Here is a 15,754-nt window from a genome sequence, read left to right on the forward strand (position 1 = left end):
GCGATCATTATTTCTCTTTCAATAATGTTTTATTTACATAAAACATAAAATTATTTTAAGCATGTGAGCGAAACTGAACATTACTATAGCCTAAAGTCTCGAGGATATGATCCCATAAACTGTTGGGGCGTGATTCTACCGGTCATCCTGGAACATTTCTTTCCCACCAGGTGCTGCAGTCAATTTGATCAACTCCTTATGAGGCATGTATGCTTTGCGCGCTCTGCACCTGCTCTCTTCTTAGCGATTCATCCTGACCCATTCACTTCTTGGCTTTGGAGCGATCTCACCTGCGCATTCCTTGCTAGTAGAGCAACAGACGACAAGCGCGTGGGAACGATTTGTTCTTCCTGTTTATAGTCGGATGAATTCTTTGAGGAAGCACAAACCAGGTGAGCTGAAAAAAGCAACGAAAAACATAACACTCCAATCTTACAACTTTACTAGCGGAATGAATTAATTCACACTCCAGAATCATACATACTTCGCCACGAGATTAACCAACATTTTCCGCTAATTTTACACGCACTTTACATCTTAGTTTTTACAGAACCTATAAATAATGAAAGCCATTGCCGTAACAAAGCCATCTGTTAAAGAGAGAGAGATAAAGTAACTTTGTTTATATATTTTCAGAGGTCAGAATAAATTAAAACTTCATTAATTATGACATCCTTTAAGTTAAATATATTCTCTTCCTGATATATATATAGAAATAAAAATAGAAATTATGGTTCACATGAAATTGTGTTGAAAATTCCGTTTTTCTACAAATTTAGTAACAAATTTCGAAACAACTGAAAGTACGGACAACAAAAAAGAAAGTAAGAAAATGTAACGACCTGTACAGTTAAAATGTAACGACCTTCATCGTAACGACTTGTGCAGTTAAAATGTAACGACCTTCACCGTAACGACCTGTACGGATAAAACGTAACGATCTTCTTCGCAATAAATGTTGTTGTTTTTGAAACTCTCAGTAATAAATAAATAAATAACACAGTTTAGACGGAGAAGTTATAACACCTCCTTATACATTCCTCCGTTAATGGGTTCTACCTGAAAAACATTGATATCATTTTAATGCAAACAAAATTAACATGAAAAGGCAAAAATTCTCGAGACCTTTTAGCTTCTATAGTTCTTCGTTATTTTTAAAAAGTAATTATAGGTTTTCGCTAATGTTTTTCCTTTACAAATCAATCATTCTAATCGCTCACACTATCAAAACAGTTCGAAGAAATTTCTGTCGTAACCTTTAGAAATAAAATATTTTCTCAGAAAATGTGTTCTGTTGTATAACACATATAATAAATCATAATATAGGCGTTTTAAAAATGTTGTTTAACAATACGCTATTTCTAGAATGTCTTTTAAGAACATTTTTTATTTAAAAAATACACCATTGGCTGTCAGAATTACAACCATTGTTTCTTCAGGTGGAACTGTTCTCCTTGATTAATGACATTACGTGAATATAATAACACCCTATAATTTAATGTAGGGTAAAAATACAAGCCAATTAATCGCTTTATTTAGTGTTTAGCTGGAACAGCAGACTCTATACAACACAGTAAGGTCACGTTTTTGTGCACACCTTTATTTTGCAGTGCTTTGAAGTCGAAAAACAAGGAAACTTTTTACACACTGTTTAAACCTTTAACGTTTAGAACGCCGTCCTGTATTTCGCTTTTGATATACTTAACTCATTTCGCTAGCAGTTATATTTATTTATTTGTTGACCACAGGCTCCATGTATCTGCAGGTTAAACAAAAATATACTAATGAAAATCGTGCTTCAGAACATCTATGGCTGATTTTTAGTTTCACTCTAAGTACTTAGCTTGTTCTGATCGGATGTTAGTACTAATTATTCATAACTAATATCGTATACAATTCGATGCTAAGTTCATATTCAGTCAGTGTATTCAATCATGCAAACACAAATACACAGAGAAAAGTGACATTTTAAAAGTAGGTTTTACAAGTATAAAAAGCTAACGATTTTAAATTTAAATGATATCTGACGGTGATACATTTAAAAACTGTGTAAACATAGTAGTACTTACAACCGAAAGCGCTGCAAATTATTTACTGGAAATGAAAAGTATGTTCATACCTTTTAATGTTATAGCGCCCGAACCGTAAATTTTAATGACTGTATAGTGTTTCGCTGTACAGAGCGGAATCAAAGGTACAGCATATGCGAACGTTAGTGTCTCGAATAATTGTTACGTCACTTTAACAATATTCAACATTCGCAAATATGCGTATGAGCTCCACAGCGCTTTCTAATAATTGGTTGACCTGACCTAGCTGTCAAATGGATAATTATTTAGCATTACATGTAACATTCTCGCAAAAGGCTTGCTGTTGTTCTGATTTGTTTTGTCTTAGATTGACCTCTGCTCACGTTAAGCACGTGACATATGGTCAAACAGTCTTTCACTAACAAAGACTGAGGATGCCGAGTCCATCCCGGTGACAATTCATCTAGTACAGCACGTGCGAGCTACTTCGAGCTATTAACGGCACGCGACCAGTACATCCTTGAGTAATATGTGTAAATCTACGGTATTTCACACTACGCATTCTTTCTACAGTTTTACTTGCGAGAAATATATATTAAACATTCTAGTAAATGAATTACCAAGTGAAAAGTCCAGATTATTTTTCAAATCACGTGAATCGCATGTGATCATCGACGAAACTATATCAAGTCCAAGATGACGGTGGCAGGTGATGATATTTGTGTCAAGCACTGTTAATAGAAAGTGTGGGAAAGTTGCGACAGCTGCGTTCACAAGGTAAGACAGCCACGTTTGTCTCTTCCCGCCTTCCCTTTAAGTCAGTAGCTCAGGGATTCTGGCAGATGGTCCGCCTTGAGTCGACTCTCACCTGTCCTTTTCGTGAGTTTTGCGGTGGGAACTCCGTTCAAGTGTGGCTCCCGCACGTATGTCTAGCACGTGCCTCAGTGCTGATCATTCTCTCGTAGGCACATGTGTTATATCTCTTTTATATTGTTGTTATAACCGAGTTTTTGTAAACGATCGAAATCAGTTTATTCTACTCCATCTTGTAGTGTGAGCTCTGAACGTTCGAATTAAGAGTACTGACGAGAAATTAGCAACCTTTTACTTTGTTCCCTATGTTTAGCTTCTGGTTGACAATGCAAAGCTAAGTTAGTTTTCCCACAATAAATGTAATAACACTGATTATGGTTAATATTTTTTTTTGTAGAATCTCACGTAATTTGCTAGAGAGTTTTTAACTGTCAGTACCATAGTTCTTTCTACGCATACGTTATTAAAATGCGCTTTATTTTCTTTACTTTACGTGGTATAGCTTTTATTAAAACATTTTTACAGTGTTTTGAGGTTGTTCAACGTGATTAGCTTAAGCTAATAACAATCGAAAATTACTTAGGGGTTATAGTCTATACCTTTAATTTCCTTCACCATAACAATATAGTATCAAAAATATCTGAAACAAACATCAAAGAAATTATAAGATAATATTTTGTGTACATATTTTGTATTTACAGGAAGCCAAATTATGAATTATGTTATATTTATTTTGTTTAAACACGTTCTCTGCACAAAAACTATATATATAGTTTTGGTGAGTTCAGAAGAAATTAGTTAAGTTTTTGTTAATTTAGGTTTACTAACTGTGTATTTATATACTTTTGTGTATGTTTGTGTATATATTGTTGTTGGGTTTAAGTTTGTATCTAATGCAGAATTCTTTCTTCTCTTACAGCTTCTTTAAGGAACTGGATAATAAATCACACATTGATACCAGCCTAAAACTATAACTCCTGGTTCTATACTAGTTCTAATTTGTTTAACTAGATCGATATCATGAGAAATAAGAAAATAGGAAAAGTAGCAGAATTTTATATTTTATCGTTTGCATTATTGTGTTTTTATTTGTTATTACTCAGTTATTAAGTCTTTCAATTCTAATAAAGGTTACAGCATTTCTATCACACGTCTTAAGTACAAGTTTTACTTTTTCCTTTCTCATTCTTTTCGAGTATGGATAAAACACGAGATACCGTCAAAGGGCCAAGTCTGCCTTTATTCAAGCTTAGTTTATATGAGTTTGATTAACTCATCTGTCAGCCTTTCACCGTAACTGCCTAGCAGAAAACATTTTTGCTTAATTATACCTCTTAGCATACACTAACAGTCATAAATTAAGATTGTAATTAAATGGTTCTAGTGTTCTAGGGCCGTGGTGAACAAACTGTGGTGCACCTTTCCCCCAAGGGGGACACAACAGTTGGTATCGGGAAACGCAACTACAGATCTTACATTAAGATTGTGGGTATTAAAAGCTCCAGATTTCTAGAGAAATGTGCACATTTTCTTCCTATCTACTAAAACTAATTCGCGCGATCACTATTATTTACACTTCAAAATCTTTCTTTATAAATATAATACTGAATATAAAGCTAAATTTCCAGGTGTGAAAAGGAAAATAATATATCTCAGTATTAAAAGATTAATGAGTCGTTATAACATAATTTCTATGTTGAAATCACATGTCGCTTGGCAACGGATAAGACTTGTGTTTAGTCGTGAGATATTCTCACACGTGCATCCCTCAGGATAACAGTGCATTAGCAACTGAACACGTGAGACTAATACTGCTTTTGTTTTGAGAGCTCGTGATCTAATACATTTATTCCTTGTAGAAGTGTTATTAAATCAGTTTGGTAGCTGACACGATCGCCGTTGATAGGATCTAGACATTAAGTTATCTGTGTAAAATATGTTACGATAGACCATATGTCAAATATGCATTATTGGAATTAATTGTATTTTGGCTAATCAAACTAATTTTGTGTTCCTATAGGTGGCACCCTATAAAAAAGTCTACTTGCATCATGTAAATATACACAAATATTTTTTAATTGGTTTCTCCATGAAAATAAGACACATTTTCTAGAGATTTATTTCCTTCTATGTTTTGCACCCCGAGACTTAGCGGTAAGCTTGAGGGCTTAGAACACTTAACTTTAGAATTCGAATACTGCAGTGAGTACATAACACACTGCCTATTGTGAAGATTTGGGTTCTAGAAAAATAAACAAAAAATCCATCTTTAGTTTCCGAGAGAGAGAAAAAGAAATTTAAAATGTTGTTTCTAATGAGCCAGCGGTTAGTTTGAGGATATGCAGCCTAAAAATACGGGGTTCGATTTCCCGTGGTGGATAGAGGGCTGAAAACCATTGTGCAGCTTTTCACTAAGGAAAACAAATTGAATTGTTTAACGTTTCGATATAACTTAAATACTGTTATGGTTTATTTTGTTTCGCGTTTAATTTTTTTCATACTATGTTCATGTAGTGTTAAATATTCGAAATTTCTTTCTTTTCAAATATGTTTTATGTTTCGGTATAGTAATGTATTTTATTTCTATTTTTAAATGTTTAGTTGTCATGGATTTGTCTTGCTTTAACAGTGAATGTATTGTATGCGTGTGTTTTCTTATAGCAAAGCCACATGAGGCTATCTGCGGAGTCCAGCGAGGGGAAGAGAACCCCTGAATTTAGCTTTGTAAATCCGTAGACTTACCGCTATACCCTACACGCTGTTATTGTATCAAGCCCCCAATGAGGTTTGACCTCCCGACCGCTGGTTTAGGAGACTAGTTTGTTTGTTTGTTTTTCCTAAATAGGAAGCTCAAAAATTCCTTATGATTTAATTAGAAGATTAACACTTCTATAACAAAATTCTTATATTGTCTTCTTATAATGTCTTTTCTTCTTCCATCTTCTCTTCCATTTCCATTAGGAGACCAGTGCTCTACCACTGAGCTATAGAGGTTTACAAATATATTGTAATAAAAAAATAAAACAAAATTTGATGAATGACAAACCCTTAAATTTCTTTTATGTGATAAATGTGGAACCTCTTTTTTGTTCATTTGTTATAATAATACTTAGTTTTGTTTGTCATGAAAATTTGCGCGCACCTTACGATCTAAACACGCGTGAGCACATACTTTTTTTTTTAACGGATGTAAACAAAAGGCAGACGTAAATAAACTTTAGTAGACACTTTGTATAACAGTATATTAAAAACTTACTAAAGTATAGTAACGTTGGTTCGTATAATAACGTAACGACTTGATTTATTGATAGCATTAAGTACGGTAAAGTTTAGTCTTAATTAAGCTGAAGCAAATAAAAAAACGTACGAAGGTTTCAGTACTAATTATCTCTTTATTGGCTATAATCCGTACTTAATAAAAACGTAACTAATGTTAGGCCTAAGATAAGGGGACTTGTATTTTTCGCATTATGCGAATAGAACTATTTTGTTGGTGGTGTTTTTTTTATCCTGCCTTTAAAGAAGCGCTGTTACAATAAATATACTAATTTGACCGCAAATATTTTGCTAACCTTTGGTTGTTATGTCTATAATAACCTGTTGCCGTTCACCAAAAGGCGAAAAGTTTTCTAAGTAGCTCAAACTTGTAAAAATAAATAGAATAAACAATGTTTTATATTTAATTATTATCTAAAATAAAAATAGATAAAAATGACTGTTCACTTAATCTGATTCATACCTTAGCAGTTCTTTATTTAAGTTGATTATATATGTATATATCTATTTATTTATATATAGCGCCTAGATCCCAACCAGTCTGATGATTCTTCGAAGGCTTCGACGACTGTGTGTGTGTGACAGATGTAGCGTGATTGTTATATTGTAATTTATTCTACTTTGTTTTCACTCAAGGGTCATTAGTATTTTAAACGATAAACTTTTTAACATTTTACATACTAAGGAGGTCCACAAAATAATTAAGTATGAATTTATAAAAATAAATATAGCAATTCCGATTTACAAGTACAACAGCGATAAGGGCAATATATGCAGTCGACAGAATCGTAAACTGTGAGCTATGAAGGACTCAATAAAAGCTCTGTTCAAAAGTAACTAAAACAATTGATATAAACCATGAATAAAACAACGAAGGCTATTTTTATGGATAACTAACTGTAATAATTGATATAAATTTCAACAATGCCTTAAAAGGTTTACTGAATGTTTACTGAGTGCAATAAGTTAAAACTTAAGCTTTTAACAATATAGTAACAGTTGTTTCAATAGATAACTGATCATAAAAAGAAAAGTCATTAACCCCATATAACCTTTGTTGAATGTTAATTGAATGTAATAACTGCAAAATATACCATAAAGACTATTTTGATGAATAATTGAGGCTGTATTGAACGATATTGTAAATTATCAACAACACTGTAAAGGCTGTATAGAATGGTAACATCATGTATTCAACTCTGCAAACAGACAACTACTCTGTAAAAACTATTTCATTTATAATTGATTATAAGTAAAAAAAAAATCACATATCTATCTTAGATAACAACTGAGATCGTAAGTAATATAACTATCAACAAACTGGTCTAATAAGTTAGATAGACTCTTAATATCGATCGATTTGAACTACACTCACCATGCCAAAAAGTTATGATTGGTGGGTTTCTTTTTTGTCATTTATTTAATTTCAGCTTACATGATTCATTAGTATAGAAAATATTTAAATTAAATATCAGTTTATTCTGTTTGTGTGATATCGTAACAAGTACAATGTCGCCTAAATATGTCAGAAAGAAATAGCTTCCTGCTATTAAATAATTTTTTATTTCTTTTTAGAGCAGAATGTGCCTCTTTGAAAATATTTTTAATTTTTTATAGAAAAAACGTGACAGAAAGAAATAATAACCTGCTATGAAATAAATTATTTCTTTTTAAAGCAAAATATGTCTTTTTTTAAAATATCTTTAATTGTTTTTATAGAAAAAAATGATGTATATGATGGAATTAACCACCAGTATGAATCAGATTGTAATAAGGGGTCAACATGTTCAGTTTCTTCTATAATCATCTGTGTAAGTCATTCTTTCACAATTCACACTCACTTCGTTATCAGATTTTATTATTAATTTTATTCTACTTATAAATTACATCCTGAATTCTAGTTTATTCAGGCAGTGATTATATTATGGATTCAAGATAATAACATTTATCAAATTTTTGTTTGGTTCAAGGACAAGGTTTAGTATTCAAGCAACTTAAATAGATATATCACACCTTCAACTTATAGGATTCATATCAAACTTAAAAGACTTACTGTTAGATATGAATTTGTTGTCTTATCATAAAAATATAAATAACAAAAATGCAACGACTCATTTGTTGTATATTCTTGTATTCCACAAAACAAATAGTAATAAATTTATTTTACAGAAATTCAAACTAGCAGCATCTAAAAGGAACAGTAGTCTTATTAACATAAGATGCTTATTGTGCATTCTTGAAGAAAAATTATGTTGTGATATTTCAAAACTACTTTAACTTTACAAAACTTTAAGTGCAATGTTGTATTTAGTATTATACTAATATTGTCTGTGCAATAAAATATTGGCTTATACAACGTTTACGTTAACAAAAGCTGTAACTATGATAACTATATTCAAAGGTATTAATAAAAATAAAATATTTATGGCACGCAAAAGAGAGTATTGTGCTACAAAGCAAGATTCTCTCTTTTAAAACATTAAAAAACACGTATGTATAAATAAAATACTAAAACATATATCAATTCCACTGTATTAGCGTTTCCATTTTGATATACAACGCAGTGACGAATTTATGGTATGGTAGCTTGGGTGACCATTTACGTAAAATTTTCAAAACTATGACAGTTTTTAAACAATATAAAATTAAAGATGAGTAGCCACCCTCTCTACACCTGCCACTGTAAGAGACAATTTAAAAAAAATAGTAATATAATCTAGTACAAATGTACAGCATAAGGGACAATTTTCGCGTCTTGCTACCACTAAAAAAAAAAAAAAAAGATAAAGTCGCGCGTGCGTAATGGGAGTAACGGTGAATTTCCATTATTTGGGCAAGCAAATATATCTTAAGCAGCTAAACGCAAGTATATGAAAACAAATTAACGAACAACAGAAATGTAATAATGTACCACTTCCCTACCCTGTAGGTGCCCCTATGTTTCTATCTCTCTCCCCATACACACACACACACAACTTTTTTGCACTACGCAAAGAGCTATTAGAGAGTTCTGTCAACTAAAAATTTCACATAAAAACTTTCCATTTTTAGTTTTTAATTTCTACGCAGTTTCCTAATATGGGTTGTTGTGATGGTATGTTATAATCATAACATCATTGTACTTGTATGATGGGCTTGGCACAGCCTGGTGGCTAGGGCTCTCAACTCTTAATCTACAGGTTGTGGTTCCAATGCCGTCACCGAGCGTGCTTGCTAAAAACACGCCTTGCCAGCAAGTTTGAGTTAGACAAAACCTTACTCTGATCACAACGATTTTGAGAGTTTATTTGTTTTCTGAATTTCGCGCAAAGCTACTTGAGGGCTATCTGCACTAGCCGTCACTAATTTAGCACTGTAAGACTAGAGGGAAGGCAGTTAGTCATCACCACCCACCGCCAACTCTTGGGCTACTCTTTTACCAACGAATAGTGGGAATGATCGTAACATTATAACGCCCCATGGCCGATAGGACGAGCATGTTTGGTGTGACGGGGATTCGAACCCGCGACCCTCAGATTATGAGTCAAGTGCCTTAACCACCTGGCCATGCCGGGCCTTGAGAAAGAGCTACATCCTGCTGTGAATGGTCAAAGCCTTATTATTATTTATGGTATTCTCGTCAGCCTAAAGGATAAAAAATATCAAATTAACTTTACGGACGTGTGCATAATGTTCTCAGTTACAATTATAACCAGTCTTATGATTTGTCAGTAATGCAAAAAAACAGCAACAAAAAACACACACAAAATTCACAGGGCCTATTCCAAACAGCAATATATACTGTACAGTTCTAACCTTTACTGACATATAAATTTAAACACGTATTTTTTTGTGCATTTTCAACCTATTGTCACTTGTTTACCAAAGAAATTGTTAATCATAATCATTACACACTGTGTTTTGAACTTAACTGTTTTTCTGTTTTAACAACGAATATAAAATCTGTGCAACTTAATCAGAAAACTTTTAGGGGCAATTTATCTAAAAATACCTGTTTACAACTACTGGACTTTCCACTTTACACTTCTGTTAGCTTTCTTTTGTTATACAGAGTCTTTATGCAATGTTTTAGACTCAGAAAGTTTCTATGCTATGTTTTGGAGTAGCGTTTCTCAAAGTGTGCTCCGAAGATCCCTGGGGGTCCGCAAGGTCAAACTATTTGAATTTTTCATAATATAATTCCTCAATTAAACGTTTTTGTACTTTTTGAACTGATCGAGAGAATGAGAGTGAAAAAGGCAAATAACGTCTTATTACGTTTTGAGTCTTTTGAGAAGGAAAATTGTGGCTTCAAATTCTAAGATTTCGTTCTCGTATTTTTTACATATATAAGCGATATTATTTTGGATCAAACTTTCTTTGAATTTATTTGAGATTTGAGTTAATTTTAATCTATATGGTCGATAAATTTGGACTTTTCTCTATTCTAGAAATAAATACATATAAAATTTATACTTAAGCTTAAATAAATCGAAATGTAACATCTAATAGAAAAATTTGGAAGGAGAGGTATAAGTGCAGAGAGGAATCAAACAGCAAACAATTGTTTAATCGCTTGAGAAATAAGTACACTCTGTTGTCTTATTTTGCAATAATATTAAAAGAAAATTTGAAAACTTTCCTAAATTTTAAAATTTTATCTAGAACTTTTATTATTTTATAATTTAATTATATTTTATTTTAAAATAAAAGAAAATTTATTTATAAAATATTTTTCTTATATTTAAGGATGGATCGCTGGCTTAAAAAAGGGAGATTAGAAGACTCGCTTTCTCAACCCACAGCTGCACCGTCTACGTCCAGAGATACTGAAAAAGATTAAACTGACATATCAGAGAGTTCTCTGACTCATGGAAGGGAGAAATCTACTCCAAAAAAACTGGGCGAAGCTGTAAATAAGAAACGAAAATATGACGACAGCTATCTTTACCTCGGCTTTATAGTATGTTTGTTTGTTTGTTTGAATTTCACACAAAAGTACTCGAGGGCTATCTGTGCTAGCCGTTCCTAATTTAGTAGTGTAAGACTAGAGGGAAGGCAGCTAGTCATCACCACCCACCGCCAACTCTTGGGCTACTCTTTTACCAAGAATAGTGGGATTGACCATCACAATATAACGCCCTCACGGCTGAAAGCGGCGAGCATGTTTGGCGCAATGAGGATGCGAACCCGCGCCCCTCAGATTACGAGTCGCGCGCCTTAACACGCTAGATGTTAATAATTTACCTTACTGTGTCTTACGCAACAGAACATTTTCAAATAGTATTATGGTGCCAGTTAAGTTGCGGCATCATTTTGAAACCAATCATTCAGAGTTTAAAGAAAAAGGAACTGAATATTTTAAACGTAAACGTGATCAGTTCTTTAAAAGCCAAAAATTATTTGTTACAGATTTTAAAACTATAAATGAAAAATGTCACTAAGGCATCTTACATTGTAAGTTATCGTATTGCATTGGCTGGAGAAGCGCACACAATACCTGAGAGACTAATAAAGCCTTGTACAATTGACATTATTGAATGCATACTGGATGAAAAGTTAGTAAAAGAAATCACAGGAGTGCGGCTTTCCAACAATACAGTAACTCGTCGAATTAAAGAATTCAAACACGAAAACTGAGTTAATATCTCGTCTGCAGAATTGTACTTTTGCCTTACAAATGGACGAATCTACAGACGTGGTTGGACTTGCTGTTTTGCTAGTATTCGTCCAGAAACAGCACCAAATTCTTGCTAACAAACACAACTGGTGGTAAAATATTCAATGTGTTGAATAACGTTTTTGAAACTCATGGTTTATCCTGGAACAACTGTGCTGATATTTGCATTGATGGTGCAAAAGCAATGGTGGGTAAAACTGATGGCGCCTTAGCACTAATCAAGGCAGTGTCACCAAACTGTGCTAGTAGTCATTGTTTCATTTAAGAATGACGTTGATGAAGCAGGAAAAAATTATTAATTTTATTCAATCTCGACCCTTGAGTACACGTCTTTTTGATATTCTGTGTGACGAAATGGGAAGTTTGTATAAAGTATTACTGCTGCATACCGAAGTACGATAGTTGTCTCGAGGACAATCACTTGTGTGATTGTTTGAGTTGCGAGCTAAACTTACCGCTTTTTTCATGGAATACCGTTTTTACTTGAAAAAACGACTAATAGACAAACTATGGTTATTCTGACTTGGGTATTTGGCATTCATTTTCTCGAAAATGAACAAAGTGAGCCTGTCACTTCAAGGAAAACAACTGACAGTATTTGTTGCCAATGATAAAACTTGAGCTTTTAAGCGAAAATTAGAATTTTGGACAACTTTTATCCGCCATCGTGAGCCTTGACAGCTTCACAATACTTAAAGACTTTTTTGACGAGATGCGTGGGAATATTAACGAATGTGAGTTGTTGTATAATGAAACTTGTCAACATTTGGAAGATCTGCATAACTTAGTGAACCAATACTTTCCAAACGACCAATGCATGGTGTTACAAAATCATATATGGGTAAAAGATCCATTTAAAGTGCAGGATAGACCAATGGATTTTAATGTAACAGAGTACGAAAGGTTCATTGATACGGTTTTAGATTCCACATTGCAACTAACCTTTGAGAAACTACCACTTGTCAAGTTTTGGTGTAGTATCAAAGAAGACTATCCACAATTATCTGAAAAAGCTATTAAAATACTCCTTCCTTTTCGAACTACATATCTGTATGAGGTCGGATTTTCTTCATATGCTTCAACCAAAACAACATATTGCAACAGAATGAATGCAAAAGCAGATATGAGAATCCATTTGTCTTCTATTAAGCCAGACATTAAAGAGATTTACAAAAATGTAAAACAATGCCACTCTTCTCAATAAAAATGTTTTTTGTTTTGGAAAATATAGTTATTTTTCACAAAAACATGTTATTTTTAACATGTAATGAATTTATAATTGTTATTTTAAAATTAATTAATAAATAAATATTTAAACAAGCTCTCAGTTTTAATTTCTAATACGGTAAATATCGACATATATAACCACATATACCAAAGCTCTTTGGGAATCCTCAATCATTTTTAGAAGTGTAAAGGGGTCCTGAGACCAAAAAGTTTGAGAACCGCTGTTTTAGATTAATGTTTTCTGCATCGGTATTGTAACTCGTTGCTTCAGACAAAATAGCAATAAAAAAAACATTATCTTCTAACTGAAACAGTGATTAGGAAAGTAAAATTAAAACCGATATATGAGAGGTTAAAGGTCATTTGAGTAACGAGTTATCATATTCTTCAAATTTTAAACATATTTTTCTCTTTATCTAACTTGTACTTAAATAATTTGGATTTTGTAGAAAATTACGAAAACGTCCACACATCTTAGAGTTATTTATGAATCACGTCTGAATTGTGGAATGAATTAGTGGGGTTTGGATTTTAGAAACTCATGGAATGAATCAACCATAAATCAAAATTCTTTTTTTGTAATTATGCTTCTTCACATGCACTTGTTTCTCGTGTATTTAGATATCGTGAAGACAAAGGTTTCTGTGATGCGTATCAAATAGGTTGGCTTAATGCGGTAATTACATGACACGTCCTATTTGTAAAACACGTGCATTTAATCGCTTTTCATAGAACAGTCTAGACTCCAGAGCAGGTAATCCCCTGTGGTTTCCATGACCAATTCTTTTTGTTCGTCTCAGACTATCCTACCTCTCCCACAGTTCACTGGCGCCATGTAAGCCGAAGGCATAAGATTGTAAAGTTAGTAAGTGTTGTTCACACAGGTGTGTAGTTATGAGTAAGGCATAAGTCAACAGGAGGTGAGGATTTCTTATACTATTTCTTAGCCACTAGCCGTCGGAACTTTTACTACTAACCACGAGTGGCAGCTTTCAAGACATACGCACCGTCTGGCTGGCGCCAGTCTCATCATTCTTCTGAACGATTTGTTTCGTCGAGATACAAATAATGAAGCAACAACCACTGTTGACGTGTTTATAGTTTGTGCCTAAAGGACATTCATTCACTGATCCTAAGTGTCATTTTAAAGCACTTATATCTATTCTTTACAAGAGACTGCAGTGTACATAGTAAACGCATTCAGATTAGATATGCCTCTTCGAAACAACAAACTTTTTACGGTTTTGTATTTTTATTTTGTTTAGTGTATTATACTATAAAATCACACCGTTTATGTGTTTTAACGGCGACTGGAGTCTATTTCTGCCCGAGATAAAAAAAAAAAGGAAGAATACATCATTTTTTTTCTGACACTGCTCTGTAATGTACAACGTCTGGAAAGATTGTTGTTATTATGAGATCAGGTGACTTTGTAACACACGTGTGGGACCGTACTTATTGGATTTTGTTTGTTTTTTTCATTAAAAAACTTTATTGTTATCTTTGTAATATGGAAACCCCGAATTTACTAATTAATGTCTTTAACTTCGTCAAATTTTAAGATTCTGAACATTGCGGTTCTTATTAATACAAACTTGTTCCATATATCTAACCAGTAATTTAAACTGAAAAGAAACTGAGGGGTCATGTGCTTAAGGTTATTTGGGGCTTATGCAGGTACAACTATTAGTAACTTAACCTTTCACTTACTTTAACCGAAAAGTTAAAATAATCACATTGTTCTATGTTTATAGAGGTGTTCGATTTCATGACAACCTTCCCGTATATCCTTCGGTCACAACAAAAGATGACACTAGCTACAGTCACGTGAGCGTGAGCTTCTTTCGGAAAATAGACAAAGAGAATTCGTGTGTTGAAAATTCTCACGTACTAACTTACCAGTACTCTGGTAATCTTTTCAAACAAACCACGCCTGTTTTCGAAAATTTACCGAATGAGGACGCTGACACGCATGTCGTAATGTGAGAAGAGCTCCGCCTCCTTGGCGAGATAATACTATATATAACGCTTGTACAATTAGCAGCCGTAGTATCCCTGTTATCGGATAAAGTAAGGTGTGGTTACAACGCGCATTCTACGCGAAATATTATTGTTCCTGGATATATTGATTGTTTATCAGTGTTTCACTGTAAATAAACCATGAAGGCTTCCGTTGAAGTTGCTGTTCTCAGCCAACCTGCCCTCAAAAGCACAGAAAATAGGATCTGTAAAACCGCTAGGAGAGAGCGCGATGTTAGCCAGGAAGAAATGCAGCAGCTGTTAGGAAAACTTAAGGATTTAGTACCAAACATGCCTAAGAACAAGAGACTGAGTAAGCTCGAGATCATTCAAAATGTTATCGACTACATATTCGACCTTCAGATAGCTCTGGAAAGTGATTCAATATCTCATAAGAGCGATTCCTCTTGTGGGAGTACATACGGGTCTGATTCTGTCAGGCAACCATTAGGCGTGTTATCTCCTGCTACTAATAGTGCCTACTCTCTTCAAGAAGTAAGTAAATGTTTTCTAAATTTTATCTTTTCAAGATTCATAATTTTAGGGCGAAACAGTTAGTACAGTTTTTGTTATAGTATAAAATGTGTGTGAAATTCCAGTGTACGGTTAAGAAATGTTTGGTAAAATTGAGAGGTGTACATTGATAATACAAGACAAGAAAATGAAACAATTTAATTTTCAATAAACGTCTTTAAGCTGTGGCAATATCTGCTTAAGAGTCTGTTAATTT

General features: G+C 33.4%; 1 protein-coding gene and 2 long non-coding RNA genes across 7 annotated transcripts in view; 2 read left to right on the forward strand and 1 right to left on the reverse strand.

Moving 5' to 3' along the window:
• The window catches only part of LOC143229352 (uncharacterized), a 21,938-nt gene continuing 6,184 nt past the window's right edge, over nucleotides 1-15,754 (reverse strand). For 3 of the 4 annotated variants that reach the window (XR_013015831.1, XR_013015829.1, XR_013015830.1), the window contains exon 3: nucleotides 1-397. This is a non-coding gene — a long non-coding RNA (uncharacterized LOC143229352). Of the gene's footprint in view, nucleotides 398-2,650; nucleotides 2,883-15,754 lie in introns of those variants that run through there. The other variant, XR_013015828.1, reaches the window with a different exon arrangement.
• Nucleotides 2,858-14,886, forward strand: LOC143229351 (uncharacterized). 2 transcript variants are annotated; one of them, XR_013015827.1, is made up of 2 exons: nucleotides 2,858-2,991; nucleotides 3,763-9,882. It is a non-coding gene; the product is annotated as an uncharacterized LOC143229351 (long non-coding RNA). The 2 variants fall into 2 exon arrangements; XR_013015826.1 differs by lacking the exon at nucleotides 3,763-9,882 and adding an exon at nucleotides 10,848-14,886 and having other exon boundaries at nucleotides 2,864-2,991.
• Nucleotides 15,040-15,754, forward strand: part of LOC143229349 (protein extra-macrochaetae-like) — a 1,592-nt gene continuing 877 nt past the window's right edge. The window contains exon 1 of the mRNA XM_076461563.1: nucleotides 15,040-15,519. Within this exon, the coding sequence (XP_076317678.1) occupies nucleotides 15,166-15,519 (354 nt within the window). The 5' untranslated portion in view covers nucleotides 15,040-15,165. The remainder of the gene's footprint in view (nucleotides 15,520-15,754) is intronic.

Source organism: Tachypleus tridentatus, chromosome 10 (genome assembly GCF_004210375.1).
Source record: "Tachypleus tridentatus isolate NWPU-2018 chromosome 10, ASM421037v1, whole genome shotgun sequence".
Classification (NCBI taxonomy): Eukaryota; Metazoa; Arthropoda; class Merostomata; order Xiphosura; family Limulidae; genus Tachypleus; species Tachypleus tridentatus.